Source organism: Vidua chalybeata, chromosome 28, assembly GCF_026979565.1.
Source record: "Vidua chalybeata isolate OUT-0048 chromosome 28, bVidCha1 merged haplotype, whole genome shotgun sequence".
Classification (NCBI taxonomy): domain Eukaryota; kingdom Metazoa; phylum Chordata; class Aves; order Passeriformes; family Viduidae; genus Vidua; species Vidua chalybeata.
In genome coordinates, this window is record NC_071557.1 from 5,099,994 (window position 1) to 5,120,672 (window position 20,679).

At 48.3% G+C, this 20,679-nt stretch overlaps 1 protein-coding gene across 1 annotated transcript in view; it reads right to left on the bottom strand.

The window, feature by feature from the left end:
- Positions 1–7,094: 7,094 nt before the first annotated feature.
- Positions 7,095–20,679, bottom strand: part of LOC128800835 (putative protein CRIPAK) — a 39,697-nt gene continuing 26,112 nt past the window's right edge. Inside the window, 1 exon segment of the mRNA XM_053966279.1 lies at positions 7,095–7,103. Coding sequence (XP_053822254.1) covers positions 7,095–7,103 — 9 coding nt within the window.

Sequence of the window (20,679 nt, forward strand, 5' to 3'; positions counted from 1 at the left end):
GACATTCCCATGGATGGTTCAGGTGCAGAGAGTTGGGAATCAGCCCCAGACATTCCCATGGATGGCTCAGGTGCAGTGTTGGGAATCAGCCCCAGACATTCCCATGGACGGCTCAGGTGCAGTGTTGGGAATCAGCCCCAGACATTCCCATGGATGGCTCAGGTGCAGCTCTGCCTTTGGGAATCAGCCCCAGACATTCCCATGGATGGCTCAGGTGCAGAGAGTTGGGAATCAGCCCCAGACATTCCCATGGATGGCTCAGGTGCAGAGTTGGGAATCAGCCCCAGACATTCCCATGGATGGCTCAGGTGCAGAGTTGGGAATCAGCCCCAGACATTCCCATGGATGGCTCAGGTGCAGAGAGTTGGGAATCAGCCCCAGACATTCCCATGGATGGCTCAGGTGCAGAGAGTTGGGAATCAGCCCCAGACATTCCCATGCATGGCTCAGGTGCAGAGAGCTGGGAATCAGCCCCAGACATTCCCATGGAGGGCTCAGGTGCAGAGTTGGGAATCAGCCCCAGACATTCCCATGGAGGGCTCAGGTGCAGCTCTGCCTTTGGGAATCAGCCCCAGACATTCCCATGGATGGCTCAGGTGCAGCTCTGCCTTTGGGAATCTCCCATCACACGAATGGTGCAGATAATGAAGGACCTGGAGATGCCCCAGGAAGGGGAGCTCATAAAAGGTCCCCAGTAATGTGCTTGGGTTAATTATTGATGGGGATGCTTGATGGTCTCATTACCAGGTCAGCCACGACCTCTGGGCAGTGTCTTCATCTTTCCAGATTAATAAATTATTGTGACACAAACAACACTGGCAATTACTTCCTTAGTGCCAGAAATCTATTTTTTTAGCTGAAGAGAAAGGTTGATTTTAACACAAGCAAATGTCCTTTAGAAATGGACTGTATTTATACTCAGGAGGCCAATTACTCATTTTCAGTAATTTTTTTAAAATCCTGATTTCTGCTTTATAAGACCTGGGCAAAGTTGTGAGGGGTTATCTCGACTGAGGCCCTTTCAATGTTGTGCATAAAATGTGTAAAGGGAATTTTAACATGTAAAAAACTTGTCAGACTGTTGGAAAATGCATGAGGCAGCACCTATTTTTAATTCTAACTTGATAAATGAAAATATTTTCTTATTAATCTGCAGAACTCCTCCATTCTGCACAGGCACTCCAAGGAAAGGTAGATTACAGGACATCCCATCCTAGCAGGTTTTTGTCCAGCTCCCCATTTGGGATTAAATTCTCCCATGGAGTGAGAGAAATATTCTCAGCAAGAAAGGCCTTGAGGGGAAAAAAAGGCAAGGACCCACCATAGGAAATTATCCATAAATTTTGGATATTGATATTTAGTTGTGATTATGAACACCCTAAAAATGCTGACCTGCAGCAATATGAAAAGATAATCAGGAAATAATGGATGGGAAGACACACAGTGAAAAATAAAATCCCTCAGCAGAGAGCGTGGGATGAACCTGGAAATTCAGGTTCTATTTCGGGCTGTGTTGTGACTAATCCCTCCCCTGTCTGTTCTCACCTTGCCTCCTCCTGGGACCAGGATTTTGGGTTCTGGCAGGGCGGGAACCTTGGGAGACGTTCCCCAGCAGGAGGAAGTGGCACCAGACCCCCGTGACCTCTCTGGCCCCTAGAAATGCTGGTTTATCAGTGGAATCCTTGAATTTAATCAAAACAAACACAGAATCATTGTGAGAAATGTCTAACCTGGGTCTTCTCCTCACGCGGAACTAAATCCAGCAGCACTGCAGAAAAAATCCAGGAAAAAGCTCTTTGACAGCAAACAAAATCCAGTAAGTAAATAATGTTTTCTCACATTTATATAAATTTCTATTTATTCTATTGAGAAAACTGTTTTAGTCTATTATTTGAGTGTAATTACAGGTGCTCCAGAACCTGTAATAAGGAAATATTTCCAGTTACCACATTTATTTACCTGAGAGGTTGGATGTACCCGTCACAACTGCAACGTGCTTGATGGGCTTTTCATAGAATCACATACAGAACCTTGTCTTTATCTCCATCATCTCAGCACACACTGAAACAGCTCCTCAGGACCTGCTTGGGTCTCTCCCATACAAATTTTTGGGGGACTCTCTTTTTCCTCCATGTTATCTCCTAATTGTCCCACAACTACTTTGGCAAAATTTGCTTCAGCTCTTTTATTTTCTGACAATAATGACAGAGAATCCCTTTTGAGCTTTCAAATGCAGCCCCAGATCAATCCCCCAGAACTCTGAGGTGATTCCTTTCACCCCTCCACACAACTCTTCCAGAAAAGGATCCATGAGGGAGTCACCTGGACAGCTCCATTCCCCTAGTAACTGAGAAAGAGAGATGTGAAGAAAACGGGCACCTGGATTCCAGCATCATCAAAGATTAGGACAAATCATGGAATCCTGGAATGGTTTGGGTGGGAAGGGACCTTAAAGCCCATCCAGTGCCACCCCTGCCATGGGCAGGGACCCCTCCCAGTGTCCCAGGCTGCTCCAGCCTGGCCTTGGGCACTTCCAGGGATGAGGCAGCCACAGCTTCTCTAGGTTCCTTGCTCATTTCTGCCTCAACTCTATGGAACAGGGATTTATGGATTTCAAACCTGCTTCTGTTTGAGAAGACCCTGATAAAAACCTGCCGGCGTTCAGCCCCTTGGGGCTGCACTCAGCAAGTTAAACTGTGCTTTCCTTCAGCCTCTGGTTCCGCTGGAGCCGTTCCAAGCCCATTGCTGCACCGGGAGGGTGGCGCTGGCTGTTGGAGCAGTGGGAATGGCAGGGTGTGGGCAACGGGGCTTGCTTCCCACAGCAGCGCAGGGTTGTCCATCCTCCTGCTGTTCCAGCCACAGACGATTCCTTACTGCACCGTAACACAGGCAAAGCCTGACCCAAAACCCGATTCTTTCCTTCCTAGAGCTCTGCGAAGCCTCTGCGTGTTGGTAAAGCAGAAATGGATTACAAGAGGCCATACAAAGAGTCAGTATTTCCCTCCCATCCCACAAAGGGCGTGAGATTTCTTAAAAACACCACCAAGAGACACTTGGGTCACATCGGCCTCACATCAGCCATGGACCAGCTCCTGCCAGGACTCACAGGGTCACACCAGCTCAGGAGTGCGTCTGGATTAATTAGGTTTGCTGAGACACAGATCTAATTAGCCCATGCACGATGTGGACACAGCTTCAGGAGACTGAAGCCAACATGGTGAAAAACTGGGGAGGGGCTGCCCGGGTCTGTCTGGGTGTTAAAAGGTCAACGATGGCCAATCCCAGCGGGTGGGGAAGAGGAGAAGCGGCCCCACAATCATGGATTCTGCAGATAACAGCGGCATTGATTCAGGTAGGAAATTGTAATTCTGCACATTGGAATTCCTGCTGGCTGCATTTGCCTCTCTTTCCTCCTCACCTCCCTGCCTGCTCCTGCTGCTCGGGTGAGGCTCCAAGCTGCTTGGCTGGACACATGAAAGCTTCATTTACATGCCTGCAGCAGCTGGAGTGGAATTAATATTGGGCTCATTATCTCTGCTTAGGAGGGAGAAGCCCCCGAGTTTGCAGCGCATACTGATGCAAGACAGAGAGGGGGGAAAGGCAAAAAAGCTGCTGTGTTCACATGGCAAAGAGCTGAGGAAACCCCAGAAAGGAGAGAGTTAATCTGGAGTAATCCCCGGAAGTTAATGGCACCATTTATTAAAGGAAGGTGTTGGAGCACACAGCCCATGCCACAGTGCTTTTAATTAAAAGGTGGAAGAAAAGTGAAATCATTTATCCAAATCACCCTGCTTAAAGTTAGGGCCCAGTTTTGAAATATCCATTTCCATACATCCCCAGCCTGGGCATTAGCAATTCCAAGATTTAAAAATTCAAGAGACTATTAAAAAAAGGATTTATTGGCTGCTGCTGTTTAATGAGGCGGCAGGATTCACCCAGGTCAGCTGTGACAAACCCCTGTCCTGCAGCCACACAGAGCCAACACAGCGTCCTGGGGCAGGGGGTTGGGTATCCAGAAAGTGATGGAACATCAGGAAAGTTCTCCACAAAGTCAGGGAGGGGATTCTGCCCCGTGCCCTGCTCAGGTGAGACCCCACCTGCAGAGCTGCCCCAGCCCTGGGGCCCAGCACAGGGAGGAGCCGGAGCTGCTGGAGGGTCCAGAGGAGGCACCAGGATGCTCAAAAGGATGGAGCAGCTCTGCTGGGAGAAAAGGCTGGGAAAACTGGGATTATTCAGATGCCTTAGGATTTCAGCTTTTTTATTTCCATCTATTTGTAACCCTGCAGTTCTTCAGTGCAGAACTCTGAACTCCAAACTCACTGGGAGCTGCTGCTTCCCCATTTTGGGCAGACACAACAATTCCTCTCCAGGCTGGGAACCAAGGACACCTCACTGCCTCGGGGCCCAGAGATGGAAACAAAAGTGACCTGGGGGCAGCAAACTTGGGCTCAATGACTTCATCACCTGAAGCTGGAACTGGGAGATGAACCCCAACATGCCAATGGACCAAACTTACAAAAGTGTGAAACCCGTGAGCCGCCGTCCATTTTTGGGTGTAGCCCCTGGGGGGCTTTGTCTGCCCTAAATGTACCTGAAGGCCCTTCAGTAAATAGAAATGCTTTTTATTCCCTGAATTTTGTCTGGCTCTGTTTTTAGGTAGCCCCAAAAGGCATCAGTTCAGCCTGGAGAAGAAAAGCTTCAAGGTGACCAAACTGTGACCTTCCAAGGAGACAGGAAAGATGGAGAGAGACTTTGGACAAGGGTCTGGAGTGACAGGACACAGGGAATGGCGTCAAACTACAAGAGGCGGGGTTAGATGGGATTTTGGGAAGGAATTCCTCCCTGTCAGTCTGGTGAGGAGCTGGGATGGAATTCCCAGAGAAGCGGTGGCTGCCCCTGGAAGTGTCCAAGGCCAGGCTGGAGCAGCCTGGGACAGTGGGAGGATGGAGGAGGGTCTTTACAGGCCCTTCCAACCCAATCCAGTCTGGAATTCTCTGATGACAGACAGGAGGGGAGTGCTTTGCTCACAGATCCCCCAAGTCAGTCCCCCCTGATTCCCATGGATCCAGCCCAATCCCACCAGCATGCTGTGAAACATGGAATAAAACAGGATTTAGAGCTGGCTTCACAATGAAGAACTGAACCAATTGTTTAATGATTGATGAGGGAAATGTCAGGTGAATTATTTGCCAGATGATACTGGTCCATCTGTTGCAGAATTTTGCATGTAATGACAGAAAGAAATTAATTATGTCTCCTTCAGAGATAGAAACATTCCGAATTGTGAATCTCAGCTCTCTTCATAAACAAGTCCAGCATCATTATCTCCACCATCCAAGTACAAAACCGGGAGCATCAGTGGAAGGGGAGTCACAGGCCTGAACTTCAGAGAGATGAGGAGCCTAAATCCACAGAAAGTGCTCCCGGGGTGACCCAAAACTCACTCCTTTCCCAGAGGCTGCAAGTCACAGAGGGACCTTCCTGTCTGCAGGTATTGCCCCTGAGATTCAGCCATGGGAGCGCCCCAAAGTTACCTGGACACCAGGCAGAGCCAGCAGAATCCAGGGCTGGGACTCCCTTCCCTCCCTGCCTCCTCTACAGCTCTGCCTTGTCCCCTGATTCTTCATGCCACTCCAGTGGCCTCAATTCCCAATTCCACTGGTGTGCTACATCAAAGGCAGTTGGATTTAACACCATTCAGATTTCAGCAACATTGGAACTGCAGCATTTAATACTTTTTGCCTCAAAGTTAACTCCTTGCTCACCTCCATCTCTGAGAGGACACCAAGCACACAAAAACTACATTTCACAGCACGTTCCCCAAACATATGGATCTTCCAATCCCTTCATCTACTGGGATTTCTCAGACTAAGAATGTTTTGACATTAGGGGAAAAAAAAAAAAATCTTGCAACAGGAGGAGCATCCTGTGGCACAGGGTGTCACACTCCGTATGGTGCCACATATTGACAGTAACTGGGAGGTGCCAAGAGGTAAAATACAAACATTTAACCTCTTTTTGGTTTAGTTTGGGAATGAAAATTTCATCCTGAGCCACATTCTGCCCTGATTTTCATTAAAGCCACATTTTACCCCTGATGATTCACAGAGGAAGGGATCTCCTCATCTCTGTGCTACACTTGGGTTTTGAGATCTTTACATTCAGGTTCCTCCAGGCTGTCTCAGCGAAATTTCTTTGCTGTATTTCACATTTCTACACAAATAAAACCCCCAAAGCAGCAACTTGACCTATTATAACCCAGCTCCACTCACTCCTCATTTTTAATTCATCTATCTCCTTTGACTCCAGAAGACAATCCTTCTTTACAGGCCATGAAAAATTCAGGAGATGTAGAAAGGGAGATTGAGAGCAGCCCCGTAAAGAACAATTTGGCAAAGCCAAGGTTTAGTTCAGGATTGAGGATGTCACCGGGCAGGTCGACAAATGCTAAGTGAGGCGAGTATAAGTCACTGGAGAGAGAAGATTTCACATAACAGATCTGCAGCTCCTGGGAGGGGGCTCCAGGAGTACGGAAAAGCTGGGAATTGCTGAGGTGGGTGCACTGAAGGGAGCAAATCAACCTGAGCATCCCAGTCTCTGTCAGCCCTCCTGTGGGTGCTCTCTGGGGGAAGAGAAGTGCTCTAAATCAGCTGCAAGCTGGGCCCTCTAAGCCTGCTCAGAGGCTTAAGGCTAAGAAAGCTTTGGGTTTTGGTTAAGCCTGTCCCAAAAGCCTTTTCAAAAAAAATGATGGAACTAATGACCATTTAGAAAAAAATAGAAATTTGTTTCCAATTGTACAGGCACGGCCAGAAGGCTCTGGGTTTATTTTGAACCCAGACTAAACATGTCAGATGAATTAATGTGACAATTAATATCAGATTAAATAAATTTCATGCACTGAAGATGTCAGGAAAAGGGTGATTCAAGAATTCGCAGGTTTGATCATGTGGTCTGGAAGGGTTTCTGCTTTGCCAGGAGCAAGGCTGAACTTTTAAACCCTCAGACCAAACATCAGAGTTTGTCCTGCTGCTGATGCTGAGGCAGCCTCTTATCAGCACATCTCTGCAATGCCCAAACACACGCTCCAAGCCTCATCAGCGCAGCTGAAAGGGGAAAGCCAGAGCCACTGAGGCCAGGCCGCCACAGGAGCTGTCTGGAGGCACCATCTGCCACCCAGCCCCTGCCACAAACCCATCTGCTCCTCACGTCCCCGTCCCCAGCCCGGGCTGGCCACAGCTCGCACACCCAGTGGCATCCTCTGCTGTCCCTGGCTCAGGTCACTCTGCCCTGGAAAGCAAGGATCTCCAGCTGGGAAATCCTGGAGCAGGTGTGGGGCAGGCAAGCTGCAAAAATCCACACAATATTTCCGTGCAGCTGTGATTTGGGTGACGCTGCCAGCCCTGGTGCACGGAGGCAGATTTGGGCTTGGTTTTGTTTCCTCTGTTGAGTGGCGAGGAGAGACACAAGGGAAAGAGAGGAAGAGCAGCAAGGAAGGAGGTGAGAGAGGGAAGAATGGCACAGTCTGGTCCTGAAATATTGAATCTAGGAGATGTAGCAGCACTGACAAAATCCTGCTTTTGTCAACTTAGCTCACATCATCTGAGCAGCTCGAGGAGCGGTGCCAGCACAGAAAGTTTTGCTGGCATATGCTGAGGTTCTACAGGGAGGAGCTGCCAGCAGGGCTTTGCAGAAATAATGACAAAAGCAAAGAACGAGGCTCTGCTGCCCTTCAGCTCCTTCGGGGAGAGCTCACATTTGTTCTCCCTGCTCCCTTCTCCGTCACCTCTGAACACGGTCCTGCAGCAAGAGCATGAACAAAAGCTGAAGAAGTTTGGTGTTCCCACCTGATTACTGGGTGCACATGGGATTTAACAGCTATGCCCAGGGATTACAGAGCAGTGGGAGAACCTCAGGCACCTCCCAGTTCTCCAGCAGGAGCTGAGCATCACTAAAACCCTTTCCAGGTGAGTAACGTGATGAGGAAATCTGGTTCCTTCCACCACCCTTGCCTTCAGAGCAAGGCACGTGGGACAGTCCCCTCCTTAACAATACCCAAGTTATTGCCTCTTCCCATCCTACAAGTCTATTGGAATAATTATATTTTGAAATATATTTAATAACACATAAGCCTCAAAACCAAGGTAAGGATGGCTGCTACATTCTTATCCATTTTTCCCCCCCAGAAATCATACAAATCTGTGTATCAGTGCAGGGAATTCCAGCAGCTGGAAGAGCTGGATGAGGTGCTGAGTGTGAGAGGTGCTGCACGTAAAGCAAGACCCCGTTTGATTTTCAGAGCAGGGCACAGGGAGCAGACAAGCAGAGCTCTTTGTTTATGAACTAATCCTGTTGCTGGTAATAGGATTAGCAGCAAGAACAGATGCAGAGCAATTCCTGGTGTCTCTCCCAGCCCCAGAGCTGTGCAGAGCTGTTCCTGTGCAGTGCCAAGCAGGTAAATGATGTCTGCAGGTACCTGCAGCACAAAGGAGCTCTCTGTTTGCAGTGCCCACCCTGCTCTCAGCACATTCCCAGCAGACAGGACAGCGTGGGACAAGGCAGCTGCAGGCACTGTCACATGACAATGGCAGAAGCACAAGAATTAAATGTTCCGTAAGAAATGCTGCTTTTTTTTTTTGAGAGAGGAAGCATATTGTTAAGGTATTTTTGGCCTGTGCTGGAGATAATGACACCTCTGCAGGCTGCTCAAACCTGCAGACAGGCACATTTCCATTAGGGCAGGTTTAACTACAGTATTTTTGCACCCTGGCTGCAGCTGCTCCCTAAAACCCACCAGCTCCAGGAGGATGTGGCCAGCAGCAGTGCGCCCAAATGCATTTCCAGGAAACCGCAGCCATGAAGAACAGAAATCACGAGTTTCAGAGACCTGTTTTCACCTCCTGCACAGCCACACCAGTGGAGACCTGCCCAGCTCTCCCCCTACAAAGCCCCACTCCTCTGCTATGGATTTAATCACCATTTAATGACCTGACACCCGGCCTGTGCTGTCTGGCTGCACAGGGCTGACACGGGGCTTGAATGAGGAGACGCGGCAGGGCCAAAGCAGGGACGGATTCCAGAGCGGCCGCAGAGGCACCGAGAGCTTTGCCTCGACCTCCGTGGCATCAGAAATCCTGGCCCTGCTGGCCCCCGGCTCAGGAAGGTGTCCCTGAGCCCCACAAGTGTCCCCCCATAGAGGTCAGGCTCCATCTCTCCTCACCCACACCAGAAGAAGAACCCATGGGCCAAATTCCGTGTCCAAGGAGTCTGGAATGGCTCCGGCCCCCACACCAGCTCTGTAGCCTCAGTACCAGTGCCAGGCTATCCCAAGTGCATTCCAGGAGTCCGGGTGATGCTGGAATTGCCTTCCCGTGCAGGATGTGAGGAAGCAAAGCCCAGCAGCGCCAGCCTGGTGTTGCTGCAGCAGCATCCTGGCTGCTTCAGGTCCTGGAGTTCCAGCTGGGAATCTCCAGTTAGAAATTTAGGAGGGAAAAAAAAAAAAAAAAGCTGAACTTCCTGTGCCACTAAAACCACTAAAAGGAAGGAGCATAGAGCTGGAAGAGGAATTTCCTCTGGATCATCCACATTCTGATAAAAAATATCCTTCCAATTTTGCCATCAGCCAGGAAGAGGGTGCAGAAGGAAACATTAATTTTGGTTCTTTAATTTAATCTCCCATTTCACGCCCCAAAGCCTGAGGAGGGTGAGGCAGCCAGACATGCTGTCAATAAGTGGAAATTGAGGTCAAGTTGTCTCACAGGGCATTTGAGTTTTCATAGACAAATCCTGTAAATTGGAATCACAAACTCAAGTTATTATCCCCATTTTCACAAGAGAAGTAATAAATAATATTTGGTGTTTCCAGCATGCTCCTCAGCGAGCAAGCTCTGTGACACATTCAGTGAATTTTAATTAATTAAGCCCCTCATGGGCTTACACACATTTTATGGCTTCAGTCAGATTGACCATGGCTAATTACATAAAGAACCTCCTGGGGGACCTCTCTGAAATCCAAGGCCAGGGTGCTCTGGGCTGTGCACAGGGCAATAAGTGACAGACCTTGAAGAACCTGGAATGTAAATGCAAATAAAGAGAAAGAAGAGAGAACTCCCCTCCCCAGTATTGCCCTTTTCTAGGGATGGAGAACTGAGTCTATAAAATCGTGCAATCAATAGGGTTGGAAAAGACCTCCAAGAGCCTCAAGTCCAACCTTTGGCCAGATCCCACCTAAACTAAACCATCATCACCAAGGGCCACATCCACTCATTTTTTGACATCTCCAGGATCTGGGACTCCACCTCTGCCCTGGGCAGCCCCTTCCAGTGAAGAACTTTTCCCTAAAATCCAACCTGAACTTGCCTTGGCATAACTTGAGGCCATTTCTCCTCATCCTAGAGGGGAAAAGATGCCAGGATTCTGGAAAAAAACACATAAATTCTCATGCAAAGAGCAGAAATTTGTGTTTCCAACTCAGCATTTAGGACTGTAACAAGTCAGAATTCCAAATGTGCTGAGCAAACACCAAATTCCATCTACACCACGGGCTTGTCAGTCCTGGAAAACGAGGCCGTGCATTCCAGCCTTCCCGTGGAAGCTTCCATTGTTCCATTTTCCTCACCCAAACAGCGGCTCCGGGCCCAGGCACTGCCAGTGGGGAAGGTTTGGAGGGGCAGTGCTGATCCCCCACCTCTCCTGCCTCAGGCTCAGCCTCCCAAGATGGATCTAATGCCTCTTTTTTCAGATTCTCCACCTCTCTGGAGCTGCCCAGATGGAGCCAGCAAGGGCTGACACGCTTCAAGTTCACCCACGACCCAAAGTGAGGAGCACACGGCACACCATGGAGAATTTCCATTTGTAGAGCTCCGGCACAGGCTGGTCATTCCCGTCCTTTTTAAAATTCCAATCATTTTGTTTAAAAGCGCGAGCTTTGTGGGGAGTTGGCTCCTTCTGCACTGGGATTCTTTGATTCAGAGCTGTGTGTTATTCTCTGGAGGAATGCCACACGTGTTCATTTTCCAGTCATTAATTTCTGCTAACAGTTCAATCTTTGCAAGATCAAAGGTAGTTTTGCTATTTAGGTCAGCCATATTTTTCCCCAAATGAACCAAATGAAAAGTTTATGTGCAGTGCTATTTAAAAATAACAATTAAAAAAAATATATAAATTAAGTATTTCAGGACATTTGCATGCTCTGTAAGGAAAAAAAAAATCAGTAAAAATATCATTTATTACAAAACTTGTTGGGAGTAAGAAGAATCCCAAGGAGGCACAACTCAAAAGCAAAGTAGAGGGGGAATGGCTTCCCACGGCCAGAGGGCAGGGATGGATGGACTTTTGGGAAGGAATTCCTGCCTGGGAGGGTGTGAGGGGCTGGGATGGAATTCCCAGAGCAGCTGGGGCTGCCCTGGATCCCTGGCAGTGTCCAAGGCCAGGCTGGAGCCCCCTGGGACAGTGGGAGGGATCCCTGCCATGGCAGGGGTGGCACTGGGTGGGCTTGAGGTCCCTCCCCACCCAAACCAGTCCATGATTCCATGAAATCCATGAATATTTCTACTTCCCTTCTGCCCTGTGGCAAGCACATTTCTCTCTCTCTGTCAGGATTTTTTATTGAGGTGCACGGAGAGAAATGTAAGGGAAAACAATTTCTGTTTCTGCTCCTTGCTTTTCTCTTGTGGAATGTGTTTGGAGAATTGTTTACCCAGAGTGAGCGCTTGGTGGGATCGTGGTGGATTGTTTGTTCCTGACAGCCAGTCGGATCCACCTATGTCTGGGCTCTGGAGAACAGGGTCACGAGTTGTGAGTGAGTGAGATATGATAGTCAGAGAAAGTAGCATGTAGTATTTAGTATCCTCTTTTATATAGCATATTAATGTATTATAACATAATTATAATAAAGAAATCATTCAGCCTTCTGAAATGGAGTTAGACTCCATCATTCTTCCCATTGGGTTCGCCGACATCTACAACACTGCCCACCCAGAGCGCCCCTCCAGCTCCCTCTTTCTGCCCCCAGGGTCCCCAAACCCAGGCTCCCTTTCCGCGTTTTCCCATTTTAAGACCAGTCCTTGTCAATATGCATCAAACTCAACTTTTAGCCACAGCTTTTCTTTAATATTTTATGAGCAGCAGATTTACAAATTATTCCATAAAAGTTCTGCTGGATGGGCTTTCTGATGTTGTAATGCTGTCAATTTATCAACTTGTAAAATTAATTAAAGGGAGCTCAATGCTATGGACTTTTTAAGGAAAAAAAAAAAACCCAAACCAGGCGTGCATTTTCCCAGGGATTTCACATTCTGTGTCTGTATCTCAAAATGGGGAAGGGAAGGGAAGGGAAGGGAAGGGAAGGGAAGGGAAGGGAAGGGAAGGGAAGGGAAGGGAAGGGAAGGGAAGGGAAGGGAAGGGAAGGGAAGGGAAGGGAAGGGAAGGGAAGGGAAGGGAAGGGAAGGGAAGGGAAGGGAAGGGAAGGGAAGGGAAGGGAAGGGAAGGGAAGGGAAGGGAAGGGAAGGGAAGGGAAGGGAAGGGAAGGGAAGGGAAGGGAAGGGAAGGGAAGGGAAGGGAAGGGAAGGGAAGGGAAGGGAAGGGAAGGGAAGGGAAGGGAAGGGAAGGGAAGGGAAGGGAAGGGAAGGGGGCTGCTGTCTACAGGCCTGGTCTCAAGTATTTCATTACAGCTCATGCAAAGAAATAATTTTGATTCCCTACCATTTCTCCTCCCCCACCATGAATATTTTTTTCCCAAGAATCCTCATCACTTTGCATTATTTTAATTACAGGCAATTCTCCTGTTGTCATTGCAGGAAGGAAAAGGCAATGAGTGTTCACAGCATTGGAAAAGGGAGATAATTTCTTTATTTTTATATAGACATCAACAGCCAAATGATTGTGCTTAGTAAACAGTGCTACAGAAATGCTTTTAGGAGTGGAAAGGACTCCAGACTTAATGAAAATATTTAATCTTCAACCCCAGGTGATAACACCAAAGTCACTGCTTCCACTGAGCTCCAGACAAGGCAAAGTGCTGTAAATGCACTGTGAGGGTGGCAGGGGCTGGGATGGAATTCCCAGAGCAGCTGTGGCTGCCCTGGATCCCTGGAGTGCCCAAGGCCAGGCTGGACGGGGCTTGGAGCACCCTGGGACAGTGGGAGGTGTCCCTGCCCATGGCAGAGGTTGGAACTGGATAATCTTAAGGTCTCTTCCCACCCAAACCATTCCATGATTCCATGAAACATGCCAGGTTTGGTTCCAACACAGAGTTCACAAGTTTTTATCTCTTCCTTCTGCCATGTTCTGCTTCACTTGCTGGGTGAGGAGGGTTCCAGAAGGGCTCGAGGAAATCTGTGTTCTGGAAAGGCAGAATCAGGAGCAGGCCCTGGGAAGGCTGTTTGTGTTTATATATTAAAATATACACTTTTAAAAGGCACAAGCGCCAAATGAGTGGCCCAAGGCTACAAATCCTGTAGGAAAGCCAGGACTTGCTGCCAGCCCTCCTGTAGCTCTCCCATTGCCACAAGGCCCCTCTCCTTGCAGAGCCAAATTCTGCTCTTAAGGAAAGAGAAAGATTCCTTTCAGGAATCCTTGCAGGGGAACTGCAGGATTTCAGAGCTGTTGTGCAGGAAGAACTTCCCATGGATGCTGGCAGTCAGCTTGGTGTCCTGTACAGACAGCAGCTTCCTTTGCTCTCATGAAAAATGTTGGTATGAGTTTAGTTTTGTTTACCTTTGGGAACAGAAAAGGGAATTCCTTCCAGCAGGAAATGCTGACAGGGATTTAGGTGCTCCCTGGAGTGACAGGAGCCACCAGGCTGGGCCTGATCCTGTGCTGGGTGAAGCCTCCCCTGACATCCAGGAGGAAAAGGAAAGGGAGCAGCGGTACAATGGGAATTGCTTTAATAACCTCACGGAATCATAAAATCATGGAATATCCTGAGCTGTGAGCAACCCCAGGGATCTCTGATCCACCTCTGTCCTGCACAGACACCCCAAAATCCCACCCTGAGCATCCTTGGTGCCCAAACACTCCTGGAGCTCGGGCAGCCTCGGGGCCGTGCCCATTCCCTGGGGCAGTGCCCGGCACCCTCTGGAGGCCCTGGCTGACTGGGAAGCTGGAATCTCAGATCGGGCACTGAGTTTCAGTTAAATTTAGGCCCTAAACACCAGCATAGATAATTTATGAGCAGCTGACCATTATTATCATGTTCCAACAAGGCCTCGAGCCAAGCAGAGCCTCCCTGTCGTGGATGCTCCCAGTGTCTGTGAGAAAGAGCCACAGGGACAGGGATTGGTACAAGGTACAAGCACAGGAAAAAAATCCCCCCAGGTCGTTTTAATCAGCCCAGAGTTTGCTTTTCATGGAATCCTGGAGTTGTTTGGGTGGGAAGGGACCTCAAAACCCATCCAGTGCCACCCCTGCCAGGGCAGGGACACCTCCCACTGTCCCCGGCTGCTCCTGGGACACTTCCAGGGACCCAGGGGCAGCCACAGCTGCTCTGGGAATTCCATCCCAGCCCCTCCCCACCGTCCCAGGGAAGGATTCCTTCCCAATGTCCCACCTGGATTTGCCCTCTTTCATTCTCACTTGGAGAAATCCCACCACGCTCTCCCTGCCTGCTCGGCGCGGTGCTGGTGTGTTACTGGGAGCACTGGGCGACTCTGCCTGGAGCCCCTCATCTCCTCCCCTGCCCGAGGACCAGGAACAGTTAAAAGAGAAGAAGAAAAGCCCTGACAAGGCCAGGCTGCTGCAGCTTTAAGGGCTTTGGCACAGAGGCAGAGCTGAGGCTGCTGAGCCAAATCTCACACAAGCTCCTTTTATTCCGTGTGCTGCTCGCTGAGGGGGGAAGGAGAGCAACTGTGGCAGAAACAACGTGTGACATGAACACAAAACAAACGCCTCAATTTCAACGGAATTCCCCAAATTCACGGGACTTCGGCGCAGGACGTGGAGAGGGGAAAGCGAGGGACAAGAAGGGTTTGTGTGCCCCACAGGCAGAGAGGAGAGCTGACAGACCAGCCCCAGGGTTTGCAGCAGGAATTCTGCTGGGGGAGCCAGTCCAGAGCTCACTTCCAGAAATGCGTACCCAGAGGAAATCCACTGCCAGGGGAATTGAGAGTGTCCAACAAGCAGCAGACCCAAAGGAACAAATGGGCCAGTCTGCCAGTGAGCAGCACAATGGAGATGGCAACAGATCGTGCAAATCCCTATTTTAGCCCCCAAAAAGGGCTAAAGATTATCCAATTCTGTGAGCGTTGCCAGCATTTATGTGCTTAATCTATTTAAAAATTCCAGCCGGGTTACTACGGATCCTTTGGCACGTGCTGGGGTGTAAAACACCACTTACAGATGATCGTGGCTAAAAGCCTTATCAATAACTGATGGACTCAAAGGAATAGAAAGCATTCCACTGCCTTTCCTCAGCCTGGTTTACCCACATGGGATGGATTTGGCTGTGACCAGGTCACATCAGCATCACCATGGTTTGTTTAGGTTGGAAAAGACCATTAAAACCATTGAATTTTTTTTTCAAAGAGATGGCAAAAATTCTGGCCAGGCACAATATGAGCAAAACTCACCCCACAGCCCAAAACCTCATGAATGTTGTGTTCTGAAAATCACCCAAACACTGGGCTTCGGTAACCTGAAGTGGAGCAAAAGGTGTTTCCCTGACCCCATTTGTACTTTATAACACTTAGTAAAATATATTTTATCAAACACAAAAGAATTTAGAAGTGACACCGTTTCAATGGCAAATCAACCTTTTCTCTTGCTTATCTTTCTCAAACACAGATTTAAAGATAAAACTTCTCAGGATATTCAGAACAGCTAGGAAAGTTATTGACATCATGTCAGAGAAATGAAAAGTACATTTCTGTAATCTCTGAAGCTGCTGATCATTAGACTTGTCATCTTATTACAAACCCGAATCAATGCTGGGTGGTTTTTTTGGTTTTTTTTTTTTTTTTTTTTTTGCTTTTACAGCATAATCTGTGCTGAAGAAGAATTCCACTGATTGCTTTGTCAATGCCTGATATGGAACCAGACAGGGACTTTCACAGGAATCAGCTCCCCCTTTCCCCTCCAAAATCTGTCAGACCCCCAGACCTGATATTAAATTCTTTGTCTCCAGACTCCCTGGCTGGCAAGGACGAGCTCAAACAGCAACTCAGGAATAAAAGCGATTTTTTTATTTGATATAAAACAAACAGGAATCTTTCTATGGATTTCTTTCTATGGATTTCCATGACAGTCTGTATTTTCAGCTTTGAGAAATTAGCTCAGTTCTATGAGCTACATGAGCAGAAAAATGTTTCAAGTGCTAAGTGTAAAAAAATCCTTTTGCCACTGGAGAAATGTCCTTCAGTACAAACCTGGGTCAGACCTTAAACTTGAGGCCTCTGGAATAGATCATCAAAGTCCAGCACTGTCAGTAAAAATCAATGAAACTCAGCAAAGCCCTCAAAATTCACAGCCACAACCACAGCACTTACACCAGGACTTCCAGAAATACCTGTGTGAACACACCCAGCCTGTGTGAAAAGGGAGAGGAACATCAGGAATTCTCAGGGATGCCACTTGTTAAAAAAAAATGTGGAGAAAAGACATGAGGAGATTCCCACAGGCCAAAAAACAGAGAATAAATAACATAATGTCATTGTGAGGGTGCACGGGTTTGAAAGATTAGGTCTTCCCTCAGGTGATGCTGGAGCCCATCATCTTCCCTTGGTCCTGTGCACATCCAGGGGCTGTCCCACATGGCAGAGGATCAGGAGCTGCTCCGTTTGGAATACAAGCTGTGAGAAACTGCAAGATTGACCCCGGGGCCTTTGGGGTCCGATCCGGCTAGCCCTGGACCCCCGGCCCCTCTCAATCTCACAAGGACAGAAGTAAAAGGCCAGAGGCACTCTTTCCTCTCAGGACCAGAGTCCCACTTTATTCCTTGATAGGAGCTGCCTGGGGATCAAGGCAACATCCCTGGGGGAAAGAGAGGGAATGCCTGATGGTGGGAGATTTAAACCCTGGGGAAAAGTGAGGGAATGCCTGATGGTGGGAGATTTAAACCCAGGGAAAAGTGAGGGAATGCCTGATGGTGAGATATTTAAACCCAGGGTAAAGTGAGGGAATGCCTGATGGTGGGAGATTTAAACCCTGGGGAAAAAGAGGGAATGCCTGATGGTGGGAGATTTTAAACCTGGGGAATGGGGCAAAGGAAAAGGACCACAGCCAGTGGGATACAAGTGAGGAACCACTACCAGTGGGGCTTAGTGGGGAGGGGAAAACCATATAAACATACTATTCAGTCCCAAATACAAAACCCAGTGCGAAACAGCAACTAAATAAACTATTTATTGAAATACAACAAGAAATGATACTCACTTTCAGAAAATTTGAAAGGTTTGTTAAAACCTTATAAAAAATGTTAAAAATGGGTTAGAGACTGTTGTGAAATAGCTGATAAGTGTTAAGCGTGCTCTGTTAGGTTGGTTATTAGAGTGTAAAGGGGTTTAAAGGGGGGTTGTCAGAAATACGGTACTCAATGTACCGCATTACACCTGAGTAAAACACACCACCCCCAGCGAAACGAGCCAGCCTGGCCAGAACTGGAATGGGCCAATCGAGCACCTTAAACCTTCATGCAAATGAAGGATCCAAACAGAAACCAATCCAAAGGGACAAAAAGTGGCCCAAGGCTACAAATCCTGTAGGAAAGCCAGGACTTGCTGCCAGCCCTCCTGTAGCTCTCCCATTGCCACAAGGCCCCTCTCCTTGCAGAGCCAAATTCTGCTCTTAAGGAAAGAGAAGGACAGGAGTCTTCCTTGCAGGGGAACTGCAGGATTTCAGAGCTGTTGTGCAGGAAGAACTTCCCATGGATGCTGGCAGTCAGCTTGGTGTCCTGTACAGACAGCAGCTTCCTTTGCACTCATGAAAAATGTTGGTATGAGTTTAGTTTTGTTTACCTTTGGGAACAGAAAAGGGAATTCCTTCCAGCAGGAAATGCTGACAGGGATTTAGGTGCTCCCTGGAGTGACAGGAGCCACCAGGCTGGGCCTGACCCTGTGCTGGGTGAAGCCTCCCCTGACATCCAGGAGGAAAAGGAAAGGGAGCAGCGGTACAATGGGAATTGCTTTAATAACCTCACGGAATCATAAAATCATGGAATATCCTGAGCTGTGAGCGACCCCAGGGATCTCTGATCCACCTCTGTCCTGCACAGACACCCCATGTTCCAACAAGGCCTTGGATAAAAAGGATAAAAAGGATAAAAAGGGGCATCTGACCCACTGAACCTGTGCCGCTCCACCTGGACCGTCGGGGACGTCGCTGCTCAGCAGACCCAGCGCCGGCGCTGCAGCATCCTCGACGGGAACGCTCCTGCTCAGCCCGGACGAGCCCCCTTGCTTTAGGCCTTTCTTTTTATTGTAATAAATGCTGAAATCACTTTTAGTACCGGGAGTGTGGTCCCGTTTTTAACAAAAAAATACTGCAGAAGATTGAATCCTCTGCCAGGAGCAGAGGATTTTTCCCACCATGTGCTCACCCACACGATGGAGGTTTTGCCTTTTAACCCTTTGGCTCCTCCCAAAGTTCTGTCCATCGACTCCTCCTTCGCTGCCCAGTGGTGGAGGTCACTTCCTGACACCTGGATTGGAGCTCAGCTGTTGCCGTGGTAATGAGCCGACCCTCCCAAATGTCCCAAACCCAGGGCACCCCTGATAACAACGCAAGGGGGGTAAAACATAACCAGAAATCTATAAAACTTCTCCTGACATATATCCATGATATTTGCCTTTTAATTATGACAGTCAATCATGGCATTCCTCATCTACCACAAAGCTGATTTATATTTCAATTCCTAATTGATAAATGAAAATAGTTATTTAGCAAAAACCCCCTGCTTGTGTTCCAGAGGTCAGATCCTGCACTTGAAAAGGACAGCAAAGAGGAAAAACCTCCAGTTTCCCATCCTGATGTTGGGAAGGAGCAGCAGTGACCTTCTGCAATGATTCCCATCTGAGCAGAATCCTTCTGCAGGCACGAGACCCCCAGGGTCGACATAAATACAGCAGTCAGAAAAGATCATAATTATTGCTGGCTTTTAATGATTTTAATAAGCTGGGAGAATGAAAGGCAGGTTAACCATTCATCTGTACCTGACAGATTTCATTAAAAGCGCAGAGCCTCTCCGTGCTGAAAGGTCTCATTTGACACATTTTGTCTGCAGGTCAGAACACAGCCCTTCCATCTTTCCAGCTGCAGTCATGTTGCATTTGCTGGATCTCTGCTCTCCATAACAAAAGAAGGTTTTAAGAGGCAAACACTGCCTGACAAATGAGCTTTAAACCAGGCATAATCCCTGTGGCACCACTGAGTTATTTGTTTCTCTTACTTTGGCATCAGTTGCTTGCATGGCACTGCTGGGGATGGGGAGGGTCCAAAGGGAGGGAAAATAAATCCAAAAATAAAATTAATCATCTTTCCACGATGAAACCATTGCCCTTTTTGTTGTATTGATAAAGCAGGGCAATATAGAGTGATGCAATAAATATCTTTTATTATTAAAAAACCCCAAGATGAACCACACCCAAAACCCCAAACCAAGCCCTCCCTCCCCAGTGACTCAACTCCCAACTCATTTCTGGCAATATCAAGGAAATCAGATATCAGGGAATGGTTTGGGTGGCAAGGGACCTTAAAGTTCATGTAATTCCAGCCCCTGCCATGGGCAGGGACATCATCCACAATCCCAGGGTGCTCCAAACCCCATCCAGCCTGGTGTTGGGCACTTCCAGGGATCCAGGGGCAGCCACAGCTGCTCTGGGCAGCTCAAAATTGGGCCCATAAAAGGCTCATCCGTGAGGAATTCTGGCCACAGACCAGAGCAGGAGGTTCTGAAGGGTGTGCTCACAATTTGAAAGGTCAGAAGTGACCCTAAGGGTGACCCCACGTGCCCCCAACACCGAAATTGCAATTGGGGGCCCAGGAATGCATTCCAGGACTTTGGTAAATCACTTCCCTACTCTATTCCATGATCTCCTTCTCTCCTTCAATCATTCCAAGCACAGGAAGTTTGCTGGCAAAGCTCTTTGTTAATGTTGACTGAGGCAAGGCATTCCGGCTTCAGCAGGAAAGAACATGACGGGTTCCAGGAATGGGAACACAGACACTCTCAGGAGGTGCCACCAGCAGCAGAAGGTTTTATTGGAGACGCTCTCTCAGTCCTGCAGCAGCTCCTTTTCCTTCCAGGAACACTGCCACAGTCCAGGCAGGATTTTTCCCTTTCTCGATTGGAACGGCAGAAGAATTCCATGAGGGAAATCAGCAGCCAAAGGAAGATGATGGCAGGGAATGAGCACCGTGAAAGGGATTAGCTGTGCTGAGCTAACAGGATCGCCGTCACCTCCCAGGGAATGTGGGCAAACCCCCTCTCCTGCCTCCCCTCCCAAGGCAGCTCCAGCCAGCCATACCCTTGGCATCTCCTCAGAATAAATGTGCCCATTTCAGGCTTCTAGGAAATAATGACTTGCACTAATTACTCTAATGAGGATTCTACTTTGACTTCCCTCTTGCTGGATTTCTTTTCTCTTCCACATAAAGCCATGCTGTTGGAAGAGCCGAGTTTAATGAGTTTCATGGTGTCAGTCCAGTTTCTCTTGGAGCAACCTCCATTAGCACCAACCCAATCACACTAAT